Below are 15,986 nucleotides of genomic sequence, written 5' to 3'. Positions count from 1 at the left end.
AGTTGTATGTTTGAAAAAAAAAAAAAAAGCACTACAAGGTGCTCTTGATGATTGTCTGCTGTGTTTTCTTACAGAGGCCACTGGATGTTTTCTGTTTACAGGTGTAGCAGTTGGTTGTCTTGCTTTCTTTCTTTTTATAGTTGTTCTCTATCTTTTGTATCTTTGTCTCCTTTTTCCTCTCTTCACACTCTTGTGGTGCGGCTGATGCTCAGGAGGAAGAGCAGTCGTATACCAACTGGAACCCCACGTTGCCTCCCAATGTGTATACTGTGGTAGGAATATGAGTGACAGCAGAAAGCACCTACTGTAGTATATAACAATAGAAGTGTTGCATGAGTGCTATTGAAGTTGAGTCCATTTACCAAATGCCATCTTTTTTTCTCTTCTGTCCATACTTTCACTTCTTTCTCTTTTGTCCCCATTTGTCCCCTATCATGTCTCGCATTAATATGCAGAAATACTTAGGTATCAAGAGGAGCCATGTATCCATTAAAATCCTCTTGGCCAAGCAAATCTGTTAAGCACAGCATGGCAGCCAGATCTTATGATTCTTATGATTTATTAGAGGGATTTCCTGTTGTTCTGAGCAGTTAGCATACCATGCTGTGATACAGATCTGTTAGGATCCCTAGCAGGGTTCTTAGGGACTGCTCTCACCAGCTTACAGAGGTTTTAACAGACATTTTTGATCTCTAACTGGTGCATGCTATTGTCCATGTGTGTGTCTGCTAACATCATTCCAGAGTCAAAACAAGCTAACAACAGCTCCCTCAATGACTACAGATCTGTGGCTCGAACCTCAATCATCTAAGTCAGGGGTGTCACACTCCGGTCCTCGAGGGTCAGTATCCTGCTGGTTTTCATTGTTTCCCTGGTTTAACACACCTGAATAAAATCAAATGGATCCAACAGCTTCTTGTCAACTTCTTCACAATAACCCATTAATTTCCGTCAGGTGTGTTAGATCAGTGAAACAATGAAAACCTGCAGGACACCGGCCCTCGAGGACCAAAGTTTGACACCCCTGATCTAAGTACTTTAAGAGACTCATCTTGGGGCACTTGAAGACGACTTTCTCCCACCTTGGACCAGCATTTGTATGCGTACAGGGCAAATAGATCCACAGAGGATGCCTTAAAATCTGCTCTCCACTATGTCTCACCCGGAGCAGAAGGGGGCATATGTGAGGCTCATGGATTTCAGCCCCACTTTTAATACTGTTGTCCCTAGCGTACTAGTGAAGAAGCTATGGGACCTGGGACTTCGTGGACATCTGAGTCTGTGGATCAAAGATTTTTGACAAACTGCTCACAGTGAGACTTGTTCCCAGCACCTTCCCTGTCCTGAAACTTAGTACAGGAGCACCTCAAGGATGTGTGCTCAGCCCTGCCCTGTACTCCCTCTACACCTGGGACTGCTCACTCATGCACCCAGCAAACACCAGTATTAAGTTTGCGGATGATACAACTGTCACTGGTTTCATCTCAAACAATGATGAGACTGCATACAAGGACGAAGTTCGCAGATTGACCAGCCAGTGTGCAGAAAACAACCTGTACCTGAGCATCAGGGAAACTAAGGAGCTCATCCTGGACTTCCAACCCAACAGGAAAGAGTACCTGCCACTGAGGATCGGACACCAAGAGGTGGATCAGCTTCAAGTTCCTGGGATCTTAATTACATCAGCAACCACCTGAAATGAGGCATCAACACCACTGCTGTAGTGAAGAAGGCCCAACAGAGGCTGTACTTCCTCAGGATTTTGAGGAAGAACAACATCTCCCCAGGACTGCTGAAAACCTTCTACTACTGTTCTATAGAGAGGGTACTGACATATTCTTTTTTAGCCTGGTTTGGCAGCTACACAGAAGCCGGCAGAGCTGCTCTCCAGAGGGTATGAACTCAACCCAGAAAACCATCGTTCTCTCCCTCCCTTCTCTAAAAAAAATCATCTACAGGGTCATGCTGCCAATATAAGGCCTGCAGAATCACCAGAGACATCACTCGCCCCTTCCACCATGTCTTCTCTTTGCTGCCCTCTGGGAGGCGCTACAGGGCCCTGAAGTGCTGTACAACAAGGCTGAGGAGCAGCTTCTACCCCTCAGCTGTCCATGGGCTGAACTTGTCACCCCCATCCCACAGCCCCTCACCTCTACTATCTGAACTGCCCGTGGACTTGTTTTTATTCACTGATGCAACTTAATTTTTTATGATATTTTTTTACACTGTATTTATTGTGTTTGAAGATGTCTGCCTGTGTGCATGCGTGTCTGGGGGTGAGTGTGTAGGGAAGCGTTTTTTTTTTTTTTTTAAATTATTCAATGCAATGAATATACAGCAACATAAAACTATCTCAACAGAGCAATGATAAAAAGTCTTCAGCAGCTTAAGTGTTTGTAAATAAAAAAAAATAAAGCTGCTGATTAGTTTTTTTTGTTTTGTTTTGTTTTTTGTTTTTTTTGTTTTTTTTACCATGGCAGTTGTGATTTTTCCCCATCTGAGATCCTCTGAGATATGGTTCCCCAAATTCTTTCTTTCAATCTTGTCATTTCCAGCATCACGACACCAGAAAGATGAACATGTTTGCTTTCCCAAGGGAAGTTTAATAAAGAATATAAGGGCTCCCCTTGACACTTGATCCTTGTTCTTTATTTTGGACATTACTAAGTTCCATTTAATTCTGGTCCTGACAAGGAGAAACCACCCACATCTTTCAAAAATAGTTATGGCTGTTATGTTTTTTTTTTTTTTTGCACAATACAAATCAGATCTATGTTTATTTCTGCAACTCACATCTGATGGAGACAAAGCTCCAAATGGAAACTATAATTGCATCCAGTTTTGTTTTCAGATAAAATATAAAAAGTGTTTCCCCTTTTTTCTTCTTTGGTGGTTTATCAAGAACCGTCTGACAGAAACTAACTGAACGTATGTGCTGTTGCTTTGCAGCTGCTTTTCCATAACAAGTGATGACCACTGAAAACACAGGCAGGTCTGGTTTGACCTCCAGGAACTCAGCCAACCCCGACCCTGTATTAGATTAAAATGTGATGCTTTGCTGTTTCAATGATTAATAATAATCCATAAACCCTTCTGGTCCAACATCCTTTAACATCTTTCCTCAGGGTCATACAGGTTGATATTATGTAAACCAGCCATTTTTCAACCAAACCATTTGCAGCTACACTGAAAAAGCCAAAGAAAGACTAATATGAACGGTCGCTGGTGCATCCAAGCGAGGTCCATTTGCATGAGGATCTTTATTGTAATCCTCTTTTCTAAGAAAACAGCTGTATTTAGGTGGAAAGGCTTTCATATTTTTACAGTTGTATTAGGACATTATGGTAGTGAACAGTAGTGAGAGGCTGCGAGAGGTTTATGATGGATAGAAACCACACTGGGGAAAAATGTTCCCGTGTCCTCAGAGTTTTCTGGAATTTGGTTCTGAATACTTGCATGAAATAACAGAAGCTTGGAAAAATAAGTCAGTACTTAAATCTCACTGTCCTGTGGCCTCATGATAAAACTATGTATTGTTAAAATATCTGCAGGGTAATTTATTTCCCCATGGCAAACAAACACCAAAGCCCCTCAAAGAAGATTCCTTTAGCTGCTTTATTCAACAGAAACAAACTAAATAAAAATCAATAAAATTGTGATTGAAGTCTTTTTTTTTTAGATAAAATACGGAAAATTATTATTCAATCAATAAATCACAAGAAGTTTAAAAATGCAGCTGCCCGTTTTCTCACTGGCACAGAGAGAGATGGGAAAATAACTGGTTCTTTCTTCACTCCACTGGCTTCCAGTTAAGTACAGGATTGTTTTTTGTATTTGTTTTTAAGTGTGTGAATGGGCCCCAGATTACCTCTCTGATGTCATTGTACTGCATGGGCTCTCCAGCGCTTCATTCAGTCAGTCAGTTGGTCTTGGGGGTTCCTCAATCTAACAAAAACTACAGATCAGTTGCAGCTCCCACCCTGTGCAACTCTATGCAGTCTGCAAACGGTCTGTCTGCTTTAAATCTGTGCTTATGACTCACTTGTTTACCTTGGCCTTTGGTTGAGTACAGGCAACTTATTACAGTTTTTATGTAGTACCTTTGTGTATTTTCCCTGTGTTTTTATCTTTTTATTGATGTGTGTAAAGCACTTTGGAGGCTTTGGCTGTGTAAATGTGCTATAGAAATAAACTTGGCATTTTAGTTTAGATTGTTAAATGCTGGCATCTTATGTTGCACAGCGCCTGCTGCCTCCTCACATTCTAGTCACAACCTCTTCCCACTACTGCCATCAGACAGGAGATACAGCAGCACAAAAGCAAGGACAAAACGACAGAGGAAGGAAGCATTAAATGCCACTTAGCACTTTAAATGTTTTATGTGCAATAATGTCTTTACATAGGCACTAATGTCCTTCACATGCAATATTATGTTTGGTGTTTTTAGCTCAGTTGATATATATTTTATCCTTGTACCTATTTACATATATTTTCCTACACTTATAGTTGTTGCATTGACAATGAAAATATCTGATTCTGATGTTAACATCTTCATTCTTTTGAAAGAAGCTCTTTTATTACTTGGTACTGAAAATCTCAGATTATACTGAACATGGACATCTCTTGCAGGTAGTTTTGTAGGTTGTTAATCATAAAAAAAGCAGTGATCAAGCTTAAAAATAAGCTTTCTTTAAGTTATATATATATATATATACACACACATTTTTGTGTGTATGTGTGTGTGTAAGAGAGAGGGAGAGAGAGAGAGAGAGAGACTTTTGTATAAAAACAGGCAAAACTAATGCTCTGTATAAGATTTACCCACCTGTGGCGGTCCAGGGCGATAACATTGAGCGTAACCGTGGAGACGTGCACGGCGAGTCCCTGGGCGTAGGGAAGGAGGAAGCAAAGCGTGCTGCCGAATTTCCACTCTCCCTGCAGCGTGTAGACGAGTGTAAAGGGGAGGCACAGCGTGTTGACTAGCAGGTCGGCTGGAGGCAAAGAAAGCAGATGCTTGTTTAATTTTCTTCATCGTTTAATGCTGAACATATTGATGAAAAACACAATCCCATGGTTTCTGGCTTAAACTGAATCTGGGTTTGTGGCTTTATGCTAAGTTATTGACCTCTATTATATATATTTATATATAAAACTGCAGACACTGCTGAATCACCAGAAGGCCAACTGTAAGAGCATTTAACCTTTTCTGTGATTTACAAATTTAATGCCAAGTGCTCTCAGTAGTATTTGTCTGTGAAGTCTCACTGTTGGTAATTTGGCACAGCTTTTTCCAACAACATGTAACATTTATAATGCTGCTCCTTAAGTCAAACAATTGATGGGAGCTTCTAACACACTGATGCTGCCTCTGCTCTGAAGTAAGGTGGAGAAACTTTACATTAACCCCATTAAATATAACAATTAAAAACAGTTTTAATAAATAATGCTTCCTTAGCAAGTCTACAAAATGTTTTTTTTTTTATCATGATCAAGTCTGTTAGCAAGCATAGAATATTTTTTTTTTTTTGTCAAATGTCAAGTATATATTTTGTCAAATGCTCAGTTAGGCTCCAGCTTCCCCGCATTTATTGGACGAAGCGGTATAGATGATGGATGGATGGATGGATGGATGGATGGATGGATGATTGACACCCATCAAACTCTGCCTGTAGCTAAGAGCTAACTGAGCTAACCCTGAGGTAACGGTAGCTAACCAGATAACAGAGGTAAATCGTAAATGGTCTGTTTTTATACAGCGCTTTACTGTACCTGGAATGATACCCAAAGCGCTTTAAATTATACATCACATTCACTCATTCACACACACATTCACACACTGATGGCAGAAGCTGAAGTGGTAGAAAGTTACCCAATAACAATCTGAGCAGTTTAAGCAGTGGTCTCCTCTCTTTTTTCCCGTACTGTATATAATCTCCATATAATCTCCATGAAGTTCATCCCAACCTTGTTTTGAAGTAAATCTTTTTGAATCTGCAGCAGAAAGAGTTTAGCTTTGATTATAGCGGAAAAATTAAATTGCACAACACTAGAGGATCTGCATTTAATCTCAAGCCCATATAATTAAAGAAGCATCAGGCCTGAGCCGTCTGTGTGATGTTCGGAGCAGTCACTTTTCAGCTTTTTCTGTCCTGCTAACAAGCAGGAAGCAACAAGATGAAGATGGAGGCGAAGACACCTAACCACCCATTCAGATTCATTTCCTGTGCATCTGTCCATGGAATAAAAGCATTTTGGAGTAAATAGGATTGCACATTCCACATTTATGATCCTTCCTGAAGAGAGAAAAGCTGTAAAAACGCTGCTCTGGGTTAGAAAGACTGACAGCTCAGCTTTAAGTAAGTGCAAAAGTGAACCGTCTTCATAATTATGAGATCAGAATCTCTAATGTTCCCATGTTAAATCATGACAAAACTATAAAATTCAGTTGCTCAGATGGACAAGTTGTGTTGTATGTGATGGATTTCAATGGACTGTTTTTTTTCTTTTTTGTTTTTTGTTGTTGTCTTTTTTTTGTACCTACCTACTTCATATCTTTTGCTCACATAGTGGTGCTACAGCAAACCAGAAAACAAAGATTCCTGACATGTACGGTGTCAGGAATGTACATTTGGTCATATGATGATGATATGATATGATGGGGCGGTCCGGTTTTGTGAGTGACATCTCAGTACTGGGCTGAGCTGCTCACCCAGATGCAACCAGCTGCAGTGCAGATTCACACAGCTGCAGGGTGTTGGTCAGAATACTGTACATTCCTTAAGGGTTAGAAATGTTATGGGATGGGTTGGTAGAAGATATGATGTATTCACTAAATCAAATGATTGTTTTTACTTGCGTTTTTTCACTCTGTAAAGCACTTTGTGTCACATGGAAAATTGTAAAATAACTGCTTTATAAAAAAAGTGTGATTGATAATTGATGCAGTTGTGATTGAGTTGAGTCCAGGTAAGAACTACAGTAGTTTTCCTGTTTCTTATTTTTCCTTTTTTTTTTTTAAATGAGGAATTTGGCTTGGGCATCATGTTGTGGTCTGATCATCATCATCCATTTTTCTCCTTCTCATGCAGCATTAATCTGAGGCCATGACTTATCTTGTTCACACACGTTATTAATTCATGACTTCAGCCCCAGTGGGCCCAGGTTGGAACACATCTTTTGGTTTAACTATGCAAAAACTGGGAAGGGTGCCAGAGTATTCCCTGAATATATTTTATATTTTGGGACCCTTCCGTTGGGTTCTCAATCTTACCGATTTGACCCAAAACGGTGGAGCTTGACACAATGCAATCCACTGATTGGTTGAGACAATCATCACAGCTCCATGTTTAAATATACAATGATTTTTCTTTATTATTCTTTTTTTTTTTTTTTTTTTAAAGCCAGAAAACAAGAAAGAACACAAACTTCTTAAAGGTCCATCATTGTTCTCCTTTGTTTCTGTGTCCCGCTCTTCTTTGTTATAATTCCAGGAAGGCGTCACTTCGCTATGACATCACATTATTACGTAGCTGACGCATCTATTGAAATCTAGCTGATAAACCACCTACCAGGTAAAGGTTGTCTGTGGAAACACAAGGGAGATCAGGGTTTACCGAACCAGACCATCCCATCCTGAGCCAGATCTCTTGAAAGGGGGCTTTAGTAACTATCTCTTCCCCATGCATCAGAATTCCATGGCATGACTTAATTATCTTTACCAGCATTTGTAATCTGTAACTACAACTTCTCTTGTTCACGTTAGTGATCCATGACCAAGACTTAATTATCTTGTTCTCAAGTATAATCTCCAACTACTATTTATCTTGTTCACACGTCACACATTTCACAACTTAATTATCTTATTCCCACATGAAAATAATCTATGGTGGATAAGTGTCTTGCTCCCATCCATAAATAATCTGTGTCCATGATTTATCTAGTTTACATGTTAGTAATTCATGTCTGTGTTAACATGTGACCTAACTTAATTATCTTCTTCTTACATGTTAGTAATCTGTGGCCACAGCATACTTATTTTATTACCATTCATTATTGATTTTTATTATTAATATTGATATTTATTACCATCCTAATATGTAGTTTCATAAGTGTTCTGTGGCATGACTCAATCATCTTGTTCCCAAGCTGTTTGTAATCTGTGGCCATGATTTAATATGTGACCACAGGCTAGTTATCTCAGTCCTGCGTATTAGTAACACAAGGTGACAAATACATTAACTTGTTCTCACATACTAGTTTTCTGAGGCCACAACTTTCATTCATTTTCATTCTCACATTCCCAAACATAAATCATCTGTGGCCATGCAATGAATATTACTATTTCACCAGTAACATGTTTATATGCACTGCTGTGTGACCATGTTCGATATATGACCTTTGTTTCTTTTTTCCTTTTCTATTTACAAAAGCTCTAAATTATACATGAGCTTGTCTCAACTAATGAAACAGCTGCAGAAATTCAATATATTGAACCAGTTTTATGTTTAGTTTTCACTCTTCTCCTGCCAATTATCTATCCCCATCATCTGTTTTATCCAATAAGGTAATTTATGTTATTTAATTTGCATTCATTTTCTACCGCGTATCTGGGGTCAGGTTGCAGTTTCTGCCTTAGCGACCACCGAAGCCGCATTCTTCTTAGCCTGCCGATACCCATCAGCTGTCTCCAGAGTCCCACAGGCCAAAAAGGCCCGATAGTACTCCTCCTTCAGCTTCACGGCATTCCTCACTGCTGGTGACCACCAACAAGTTCAGGGGTTACCGCCATGACAGCCACCGATGACCTTACGGCCACAGTTCCAGCTGGCTGCCTCAACCAAAGAGGCACGGAACACAGCCCACTCGGACTCAATGCCCCCCGCCTCACCCAGGACATGGTCGAAGCTCTGCCAGAGATGGGAGTTGAAACTCTTTCTGATAGGGGACTCCGCCAGACGTTCCCAGCAGACCCTTACATCACGCTTGGGTCTGCCAGGCCTGACAGGCATCCTCCCCCACCATCTGAGCCAACTCACCACCAGATGGTGATCAGTTGATAGCTCCGCCCCTCTCCTCACCCGAGTGTCCAAGACATGCGGCTGCAAGTCTGATGTTACAACTGCAAAGTCAATCAAACTGCTACTTAGGGTAACCTGGTGGCAAGTGCATATGTGGGCACTCGTATACCTGAACATGGTGTTCCTTATGGACAATGCATGATGAGCACAGAAGTCCAATAACAAAACACCACTCAGATTCAGATCAGGGGGGCCATTCCTCCCAATCGCGCCCCTCCAGGTCTCGCTGTCATGGCCTATGTGAGCATTGAAGCCCCCCAGCAGAACACGGGAGTCCCTGGAAGGAGTGCTCTCCAACACTCTCTCCAAGGACTCCAAAAAGGGTGGGTACTCTGACCTGCTGTTTGGTGCATAAGCACAAATAACAGTCAGGACCCGTCCCCCCACACAAAGGCGGCGGGAGGCTACCCTTTCATCCATCGGGGTAAATCCCAACATACAGGCGCCAAGTTGGGGGGTAACAAGTAAGCCCACACCTTCTCGGGAGCAATTCATTTAATTTCTCTCATATTTTTCCTTGAGAATCTGTTTAGGGTTTTCTTTAATTCCCATGTTCTTTTTTTTCCATGATTATCCTTTAGGCCAGTTCTTATGTCATGAGTGGGAGGATTAGTTGTTCAGAATTCACAGTCATCTAAGGACAAATGCTGAAGCAAACAAGCTGGATGCATCAGAGTAGACCCCAAGTCACCAGAAAGACGGTGACGGCATCTGCCCAAAGAGCAGCCAACAGACCACAGGTCACATGATCAGTAGTCACTTCCACCTCTGCTTGTGTGTTCATAAACATGTGTGATCTAAAACCATGAATCAGCAACAGCCAACACAAAAGAATAAAAAGCTGTATCATGCACCATTGTGTAACAAATGAGGAGCCATTTCTACTCTTGCTGTCTTTCTTGCTTATAATAATCCAATCAAGAACCACTAAAATATCTCGGAGTTTAGACAAAATCCAGCTTTAACCTGACTGCACAAACAGTTCTCATTACAAAACAGTTATTAAGAAAACAAACAATACAACTATAATCCTCTGTGATCTGGATTTTGGAGGTAATATGAAGTAAAGATCAAAATGTCTTTACTCAACTTTTCAGGTAATATGCAAGTCTTTGCATGAAAGCTTAACTTACATTAGCTTTTTTATCTATGTATTTTCTACTTAAATATAAGACTAGACTAAACTGGTTAGATATTGTGTTCTGAATTTGCATCAAAAGTCACAAAAGATGCAAATAGATGTGTTTTTATATCAAGCAATTCAAATGGATCAAATACATTATTGACATGAACATTTAGCAAATATTTTTATTTTGATGTGACCTGAGGGGTATTCCACGAAACCAGAATAAAGCAATCCAGGATGATTAAGCAAGCCCAGCTTGACCTAGCTTGCGCGGCCTATCCTGGCTTAATTGGTTGCACGTTTGCTGAGCCAGGATGAAAAGGTGCGGCTAGGTTAAGCCAGGTGAAGATAGTTGGGATAAGTGCGTGTGCACGGCATACTGAAGCAGACCTCGCGATCGCTCACAGAATCACCGATGGGGAAATGGATAAAAGTCACGCGTCCTACGTCACGGCCGCTGAACAACAGCTCCTGACGGAGTTCTCTGACGAAGTTAAGGATATTATAAGGAAAAAAGGCAATACCAATGTCATACGTAAAGAACGCGAGAGAGCCTGGCAGACAATAGCCGACCGGCTCAATGCGTAAGTGGTCAAAAACTGTACAATTAATAAACAGTGCTCCACTGGAACTGTCATAATTAGGCTACAATTAAAGGAGTTACTTTTCAAATCCACTAACTGTTGTATACTTTAAGAGTGACAAGCAGGTGCATGTTACTCAGGAAATGTAGAGCAAACAATTATCCACAATGTGTCATTTAATCTGTTTTCCTCGTGTAACGTTTTTATCTATTTTATCTTTCTGTCCTTCATAAAGGACAAACCTGTCTGGCCATAAAAGGACCTGGCAGCAAGAAAAAATTAAATATAAGAACATTTTGCAGGCTGGTAAGTGACTCCAAAGTAGATAACCGTGAACAAATGAGGTGAATAGATGAGGTGTCTGCTGACATGTTCAATGTCTGTATGATTGTAGCAGTTAAAAAAAGACCTATAGAACTGGCACAGGGGGCGGCCCACCAAGCCAGGATGTGACTCCAGCAGATGAACTGGCACTCCATTTAAATAAAGGGAGGCCAGTGATGGAGGGGATCCAGGGAGGGACAATAACTGACTCTGTCCCAGCCACAGAAACTGTCCGCTTCATACAAGGTACATCACGTACTGCAATTCTACTGCACATGGAACACAATCAAATATAATATAGTGTCTGACTTTGGATTTCCTTGCAGTGTCTGGGAACACAATTACACTTTTGGAGCCACCAGAAGATGATCCGGTTAGTACAGTGTCTCGAAATCACAGGCTTGGTATGTTCTGTGAAATCTTAATCCAAGTCCTCTCGCTGCATGTATACGGCAGGGGGAAGGCACATCTGCAGCTGCAGAATGCACGTCTGCAGATGAGGAGACTGTGTCAGTGGAGTCCAGAAGGTTTGAGGCATGTCAGTTTTATGGGATTGGCCTGCTTATTTATTCCATGAAGGATATAAAGTCAGTGATGTGGTGCTAATAGAAAATGTGTAGCAGGACCCGGATGCTGCACAGTCTCCTAAGCGGCCTGGTAACATTGTGAGTATTGGTTAAAGTAAATCTACGTTATGCACAAATCCTGCTGTGCTAACTGACATTTCCTTTACAGACTTCACAAACTGTCAGAACGCTTTATTCAGGGCACCTGGAGAGAGAGATAGAGCTGGCAGATGTTAAAAGCTGACTCAAAAAGAGCAAGCTCCAAGGAATGGAGCTGGATCTTGAGATTAAACGCCGGACACTCAGAAAACTGGACCTGGAAATCCAGTAACCGAAAATCTGTATCTCTCAATGACATAGTCATCTCCAAAGGCCAGGGGATGTGAGCTGTCCCTGAAGACTCGTTCACGTCTGAATGCTCTTCTGAGGATGCGGGCTTCCTCGTCCAGCACATCCTCCGAAAAAGGGCAAGCCATTTTGAAGAGGGAACAGGTGAAGGGGAGTTGGACCTGAATATTCTACATTGCCCTCGTCACGGATTTCAACCTTTGTAACCTCATCCACTGTGTTTTGTAATCTCAATTAATGCAATAAAACACATATTTATAAAACCTCTGACAGCAATTTGACGAGCAGTCTTCATTAGCATAGCAATATAACACTTGGCCTGAGTAATAATACTACAACTCGAATCCATATAAAAAGGCTGTTGAGATTACGAACAGATTTCGATTAAATGTACAGTGACCGTATATGTAATATTTTAATACTGGATGATTAAAATGACGCGCCATACTTAGGAAGACCATGGACATGCTGTAAAACACAGTAATTCCTCATAGAATTGACGTTGGACATGCAGGTGACTCGCTAGGATTAATCTTCCGGCAGTTAGCCTGGTCTGGAGCAGGCTAGCTGCAGCGGATAAATTACCACAGTAACTTGGCCGGGATTAGTTTGAGCTGCTTTCATGCAACCGACTTAGGGCTAAATTCAGCCAGGATAACCAACATATCCCGGCTTAATCGCTTATCTTGGTTTCATGCAATACCCCTCAGGAGCGAGAATTTATTTATTTATGAATTTTCCAAGTCTTTCCTGAAACTTGTGCGGCCGGCTAACCCCCACGTGGTTCAAGCATGTACAGACAGAACATCCACCAAAGGAAAGATGAGTCCCTGTTTCCCTGTTGATCAGATTGTGAAAAGGTTTAGACCACCCTCCTTGATCTGAGAGAAAGTTCCTTCCAAATAATAACAAGTGTTCCATGTAAACACAGCTTGTGTTAAATCTAAAGACATATTACTGCTCTGTGGTCGGTGTGTCCACTAACTGGATGCTGCAGGATTTTTTTTAACACCACCTCCAACAAACTCAAGCATACACCAACCCTACACTAAATGTCCTACTCACTTCATACAGGATGTTTCTAACAGTAGTTTAACTCTACATTGAGCATTTTCCCGGGATGATTTTCCTCCCTACCTGCTACATAAATTAGAAACATGTCCTAGTTCATGATTAGGTATTTAACACCCAGTGGGACATCAGAAAACGTCCTGCTGAGATCAGGCTACTCTTAGCGGGGCTCAACCCAGAAGCAAAAATTCCAGCTGTGAAAGGCTTTAAAGACACACAAGCAAAGGAATTAAAGGGAGAAAGGCCGAAAACGTATTTGCTTTTATTTTGTGGATGCATATTTACCATGGTGCTGCATTCTGCATTTATTTGAAATGTTGTTTGTGCACATCCTCAGAAATTAGGACTATAAGGACACCAGCTACGATATGGAGCTAACTGCCAGGCGGGTGTTGGGACATACTTCACTGGATGCAAAGTCACAGAATCCACAGAGGTATAAAATGAGGGTTTAGTGTCTAGGGCTTAAATCTAGTAAATCTAGGGTTTACAGAGAATGACAAAGACACATCACGCTTGTTTTACATGTCATCTGTGATACTACTGCAGTTGTTTTTGGTTTCGTTGCAATCTGTAAATTAGCCAAATGCTGACCTCCTCGACTGACTAATTTACACCCAAATTTGGCAACTCTGTCCAGTCTAAGGTGTCTAATATGCCCCCTAGTGGACTTAATTTTATAACAAGTGTAGTACACAAGCAAACACCTGTATGTGAACAACTTTGCTCACAATGGAGTTGATTGTCCGTACAGAAACAAGGTTAAAACAGAAGTTCATTCTCTGCAAAGTACAAGCAAAGTTTAAATTTACATTTGGTTTGAGTTCACCACAAGGAAACTCATTTCAGTCATTTCTATGGTTATATAAATGTAGATTAACCAGTAAATCAACAGCTTCCCTCGTTTCTTAACCACATATCATGCATATTTGAAGAATTTCACTGATAGTGATGTTTCAATGTAAAGTCAGGACACCCGAAACGAAGGTGGTGAGACAACAGATTCAAAGTCTGAACAGGCTGTGAGATATCAGGTTGTGGTTTGTAGGCACTCTACAATGACAATTAATTATTCTTGACTCAAATACACTGAGAAATGTTGAGATCCAGACACTTTTCCTAATGATAAATGGTTTGATGTGTCTTGTACAGCAGGTATAATTTTTATACATATCAGGTTGTAAAGTTTAACTCATAATGGACATTAATTGGATTTTGAGCCCAGTGAAACAAACCTTACTACCTGTCTGCCTGCTGTATAAACGTGCATCTAGTCATTTTTATAAGCAAGAAACCCATGTTTACTGCCTGAAGGGACAAATGTATAAAAGTGGACATTAAGTTATGACCAAGCTTTGACTTTTCACTATCCCTGTCCTGATTGGACTGCCTCCTCCTGGGTCAGTGTGCAAGACAGTGTAAACAGGAGCTGCAACAGTTTTAGCTGAATCCTACGTTTGACATATAACTAGATATGACTGTTTGTCCAGTACAGGTAGGCCAATGAACCGCTGTCTCTGCACAGATTCGGCGTCGGTCTGTAACCCACTGAACCACACTGGTTTTTTTTGGGTTAAGGGCATTGTGTGTGTCAGAGCACGTTAGACAAAAACAAAAGCTGTTCAGAGTCCGTCGTTGCCTGCCTCTGTTATCTTCTGTCTTTTATTTCAGTTTCCTGTGATGCTTTAAGATGGCAAAGGTTGAAAGAAACAGCAGGAAAATGTTAAAAAAAAAAAAAGACAGATGAATAGAAACATGTGAATCAGCCGGTGGGAAATTTAAAAGAAAAATGAAGAGTGTTAGTGTAAGACAAGGTCTGTAATGCTGAGGGGCATCGTCTTTCATGTAGTCACAAATAAATGGTGCGAGAAAAATGGGAGAAAGTTTGGTGGTGAAATTGTTTCATCATGCCACATTAATCTGGTGCAAAGTAAGGAAACCTCGCTTTAAATGCCATCAGCTTTTGTGAAAACTCATGTTCAATAGTTGTTAATAAACAGCCACTCTGGTTGAAGTGCTATGTGACGTCTCTGGCTCTCAAATACCACATTAATTTAAGATGTTTCTCTCATCACTCTGAGGTTTTACATCCTGAAGGAACAAAAATATGACTCACAAACGTCAACTTATTGTTGATCTCTATAAACCAACTGTAGTGGTTGGAGACCAAAAATTTGTATTTTTACTGAGTGACCTAACATCTTAGAAAACCATTTATCAATCCATTATCTATAAAATTTATCTCATTATCTCAAGATAGCAAGAATTGTTTTCTTAAGATAACGAAATCATTCATCTCCCTAGATAGAAAGAACTGTTTTCTGAAGATAATGGAATAAATTATCTTGTTATCTCGACACAGCAATGACTGTTTACTTTAATGGAATAATTCAATTTATTAGCTTTGTTTACGTGGAAAAGTATTTCACCTATCCAATTAAATTAAATCTGACTGGAGATTCCAGCTGACGTGTTAACATGGACGCCAGATAAAGTGATCGGATCAGTTGTATTTACATGATAGACAGATTTAATTCAATCATAACACTTTTGACATGCGCAGTGCTACTAGAACTAGAGAAGGGTTTTCTTTTTTTTATTTTGAACCTTTCTTTAACTCTTTCAGTTTCTAACAAAAACATTGTATTTACCACATTCCTGTTCTGTTTTGTTGCCACCATTTTCCAAGTCTTCCCTGGAACTCATTATGCCACGTAACCACGCACAAACAACACCCACCACAAAACGTCCAGAATGAGTCTAGACATGGTTGTCTTTTTTTTTTTCTGTTGATCTGATTGTGAAAATGTTTAAATCAACCCTCTCGATCAGATTGAAAATTCTTTCTGATCGAGGCCGATCGGATCAGCTGACATGTTTACTTGACACA

The 15,986-nt window shown here is 40.5% G+C and overlaps 1 protein-coding gene across 1 annotated transcript in view; it reads right to left on the bottom strand.

Moving 5' to 3' along the window:
- npy2rl (neuropeptide Y receptor Y2, like) overlaps nt 1-15,986 on the bottom strand; it is an 82,470-nt gene that overhangs the window by 10,459 nt on the left and 56,025 nt on the right. The window contains exon 4 of the mRNA XM_041984556.1: nt 4,826-4,991. Within this exon, the coding sequence (XP_041840490.1) occupies nt 4,826-4,991 (166 nt within the window). The remainder of the gene's footprint in view (nt 1-4,825; nt 4,992-15,986) is intronic.

The sequence above is a fragment of the Melanotaenia boesemani genome, chromosome 5 (assembly GCF_017639745.1).
Source record: "Melanotaenia boesemani isolate fMelBoe1 chromosome 5, fMelBoe1.pri, whole genome shotgun sequence".
In the NCBI taxonomy this organism is placed as follows: domain Eukaryota; kingdom Metazoa; phylum Chordata; class Actinopteri; order Atheriniformes; family Melanotaeniidae; genus Melanotaenia; species Melanotaenia boesemani.
This window is presented reverse-complemented; position numbering and strand designations above follow the sequence as displayed.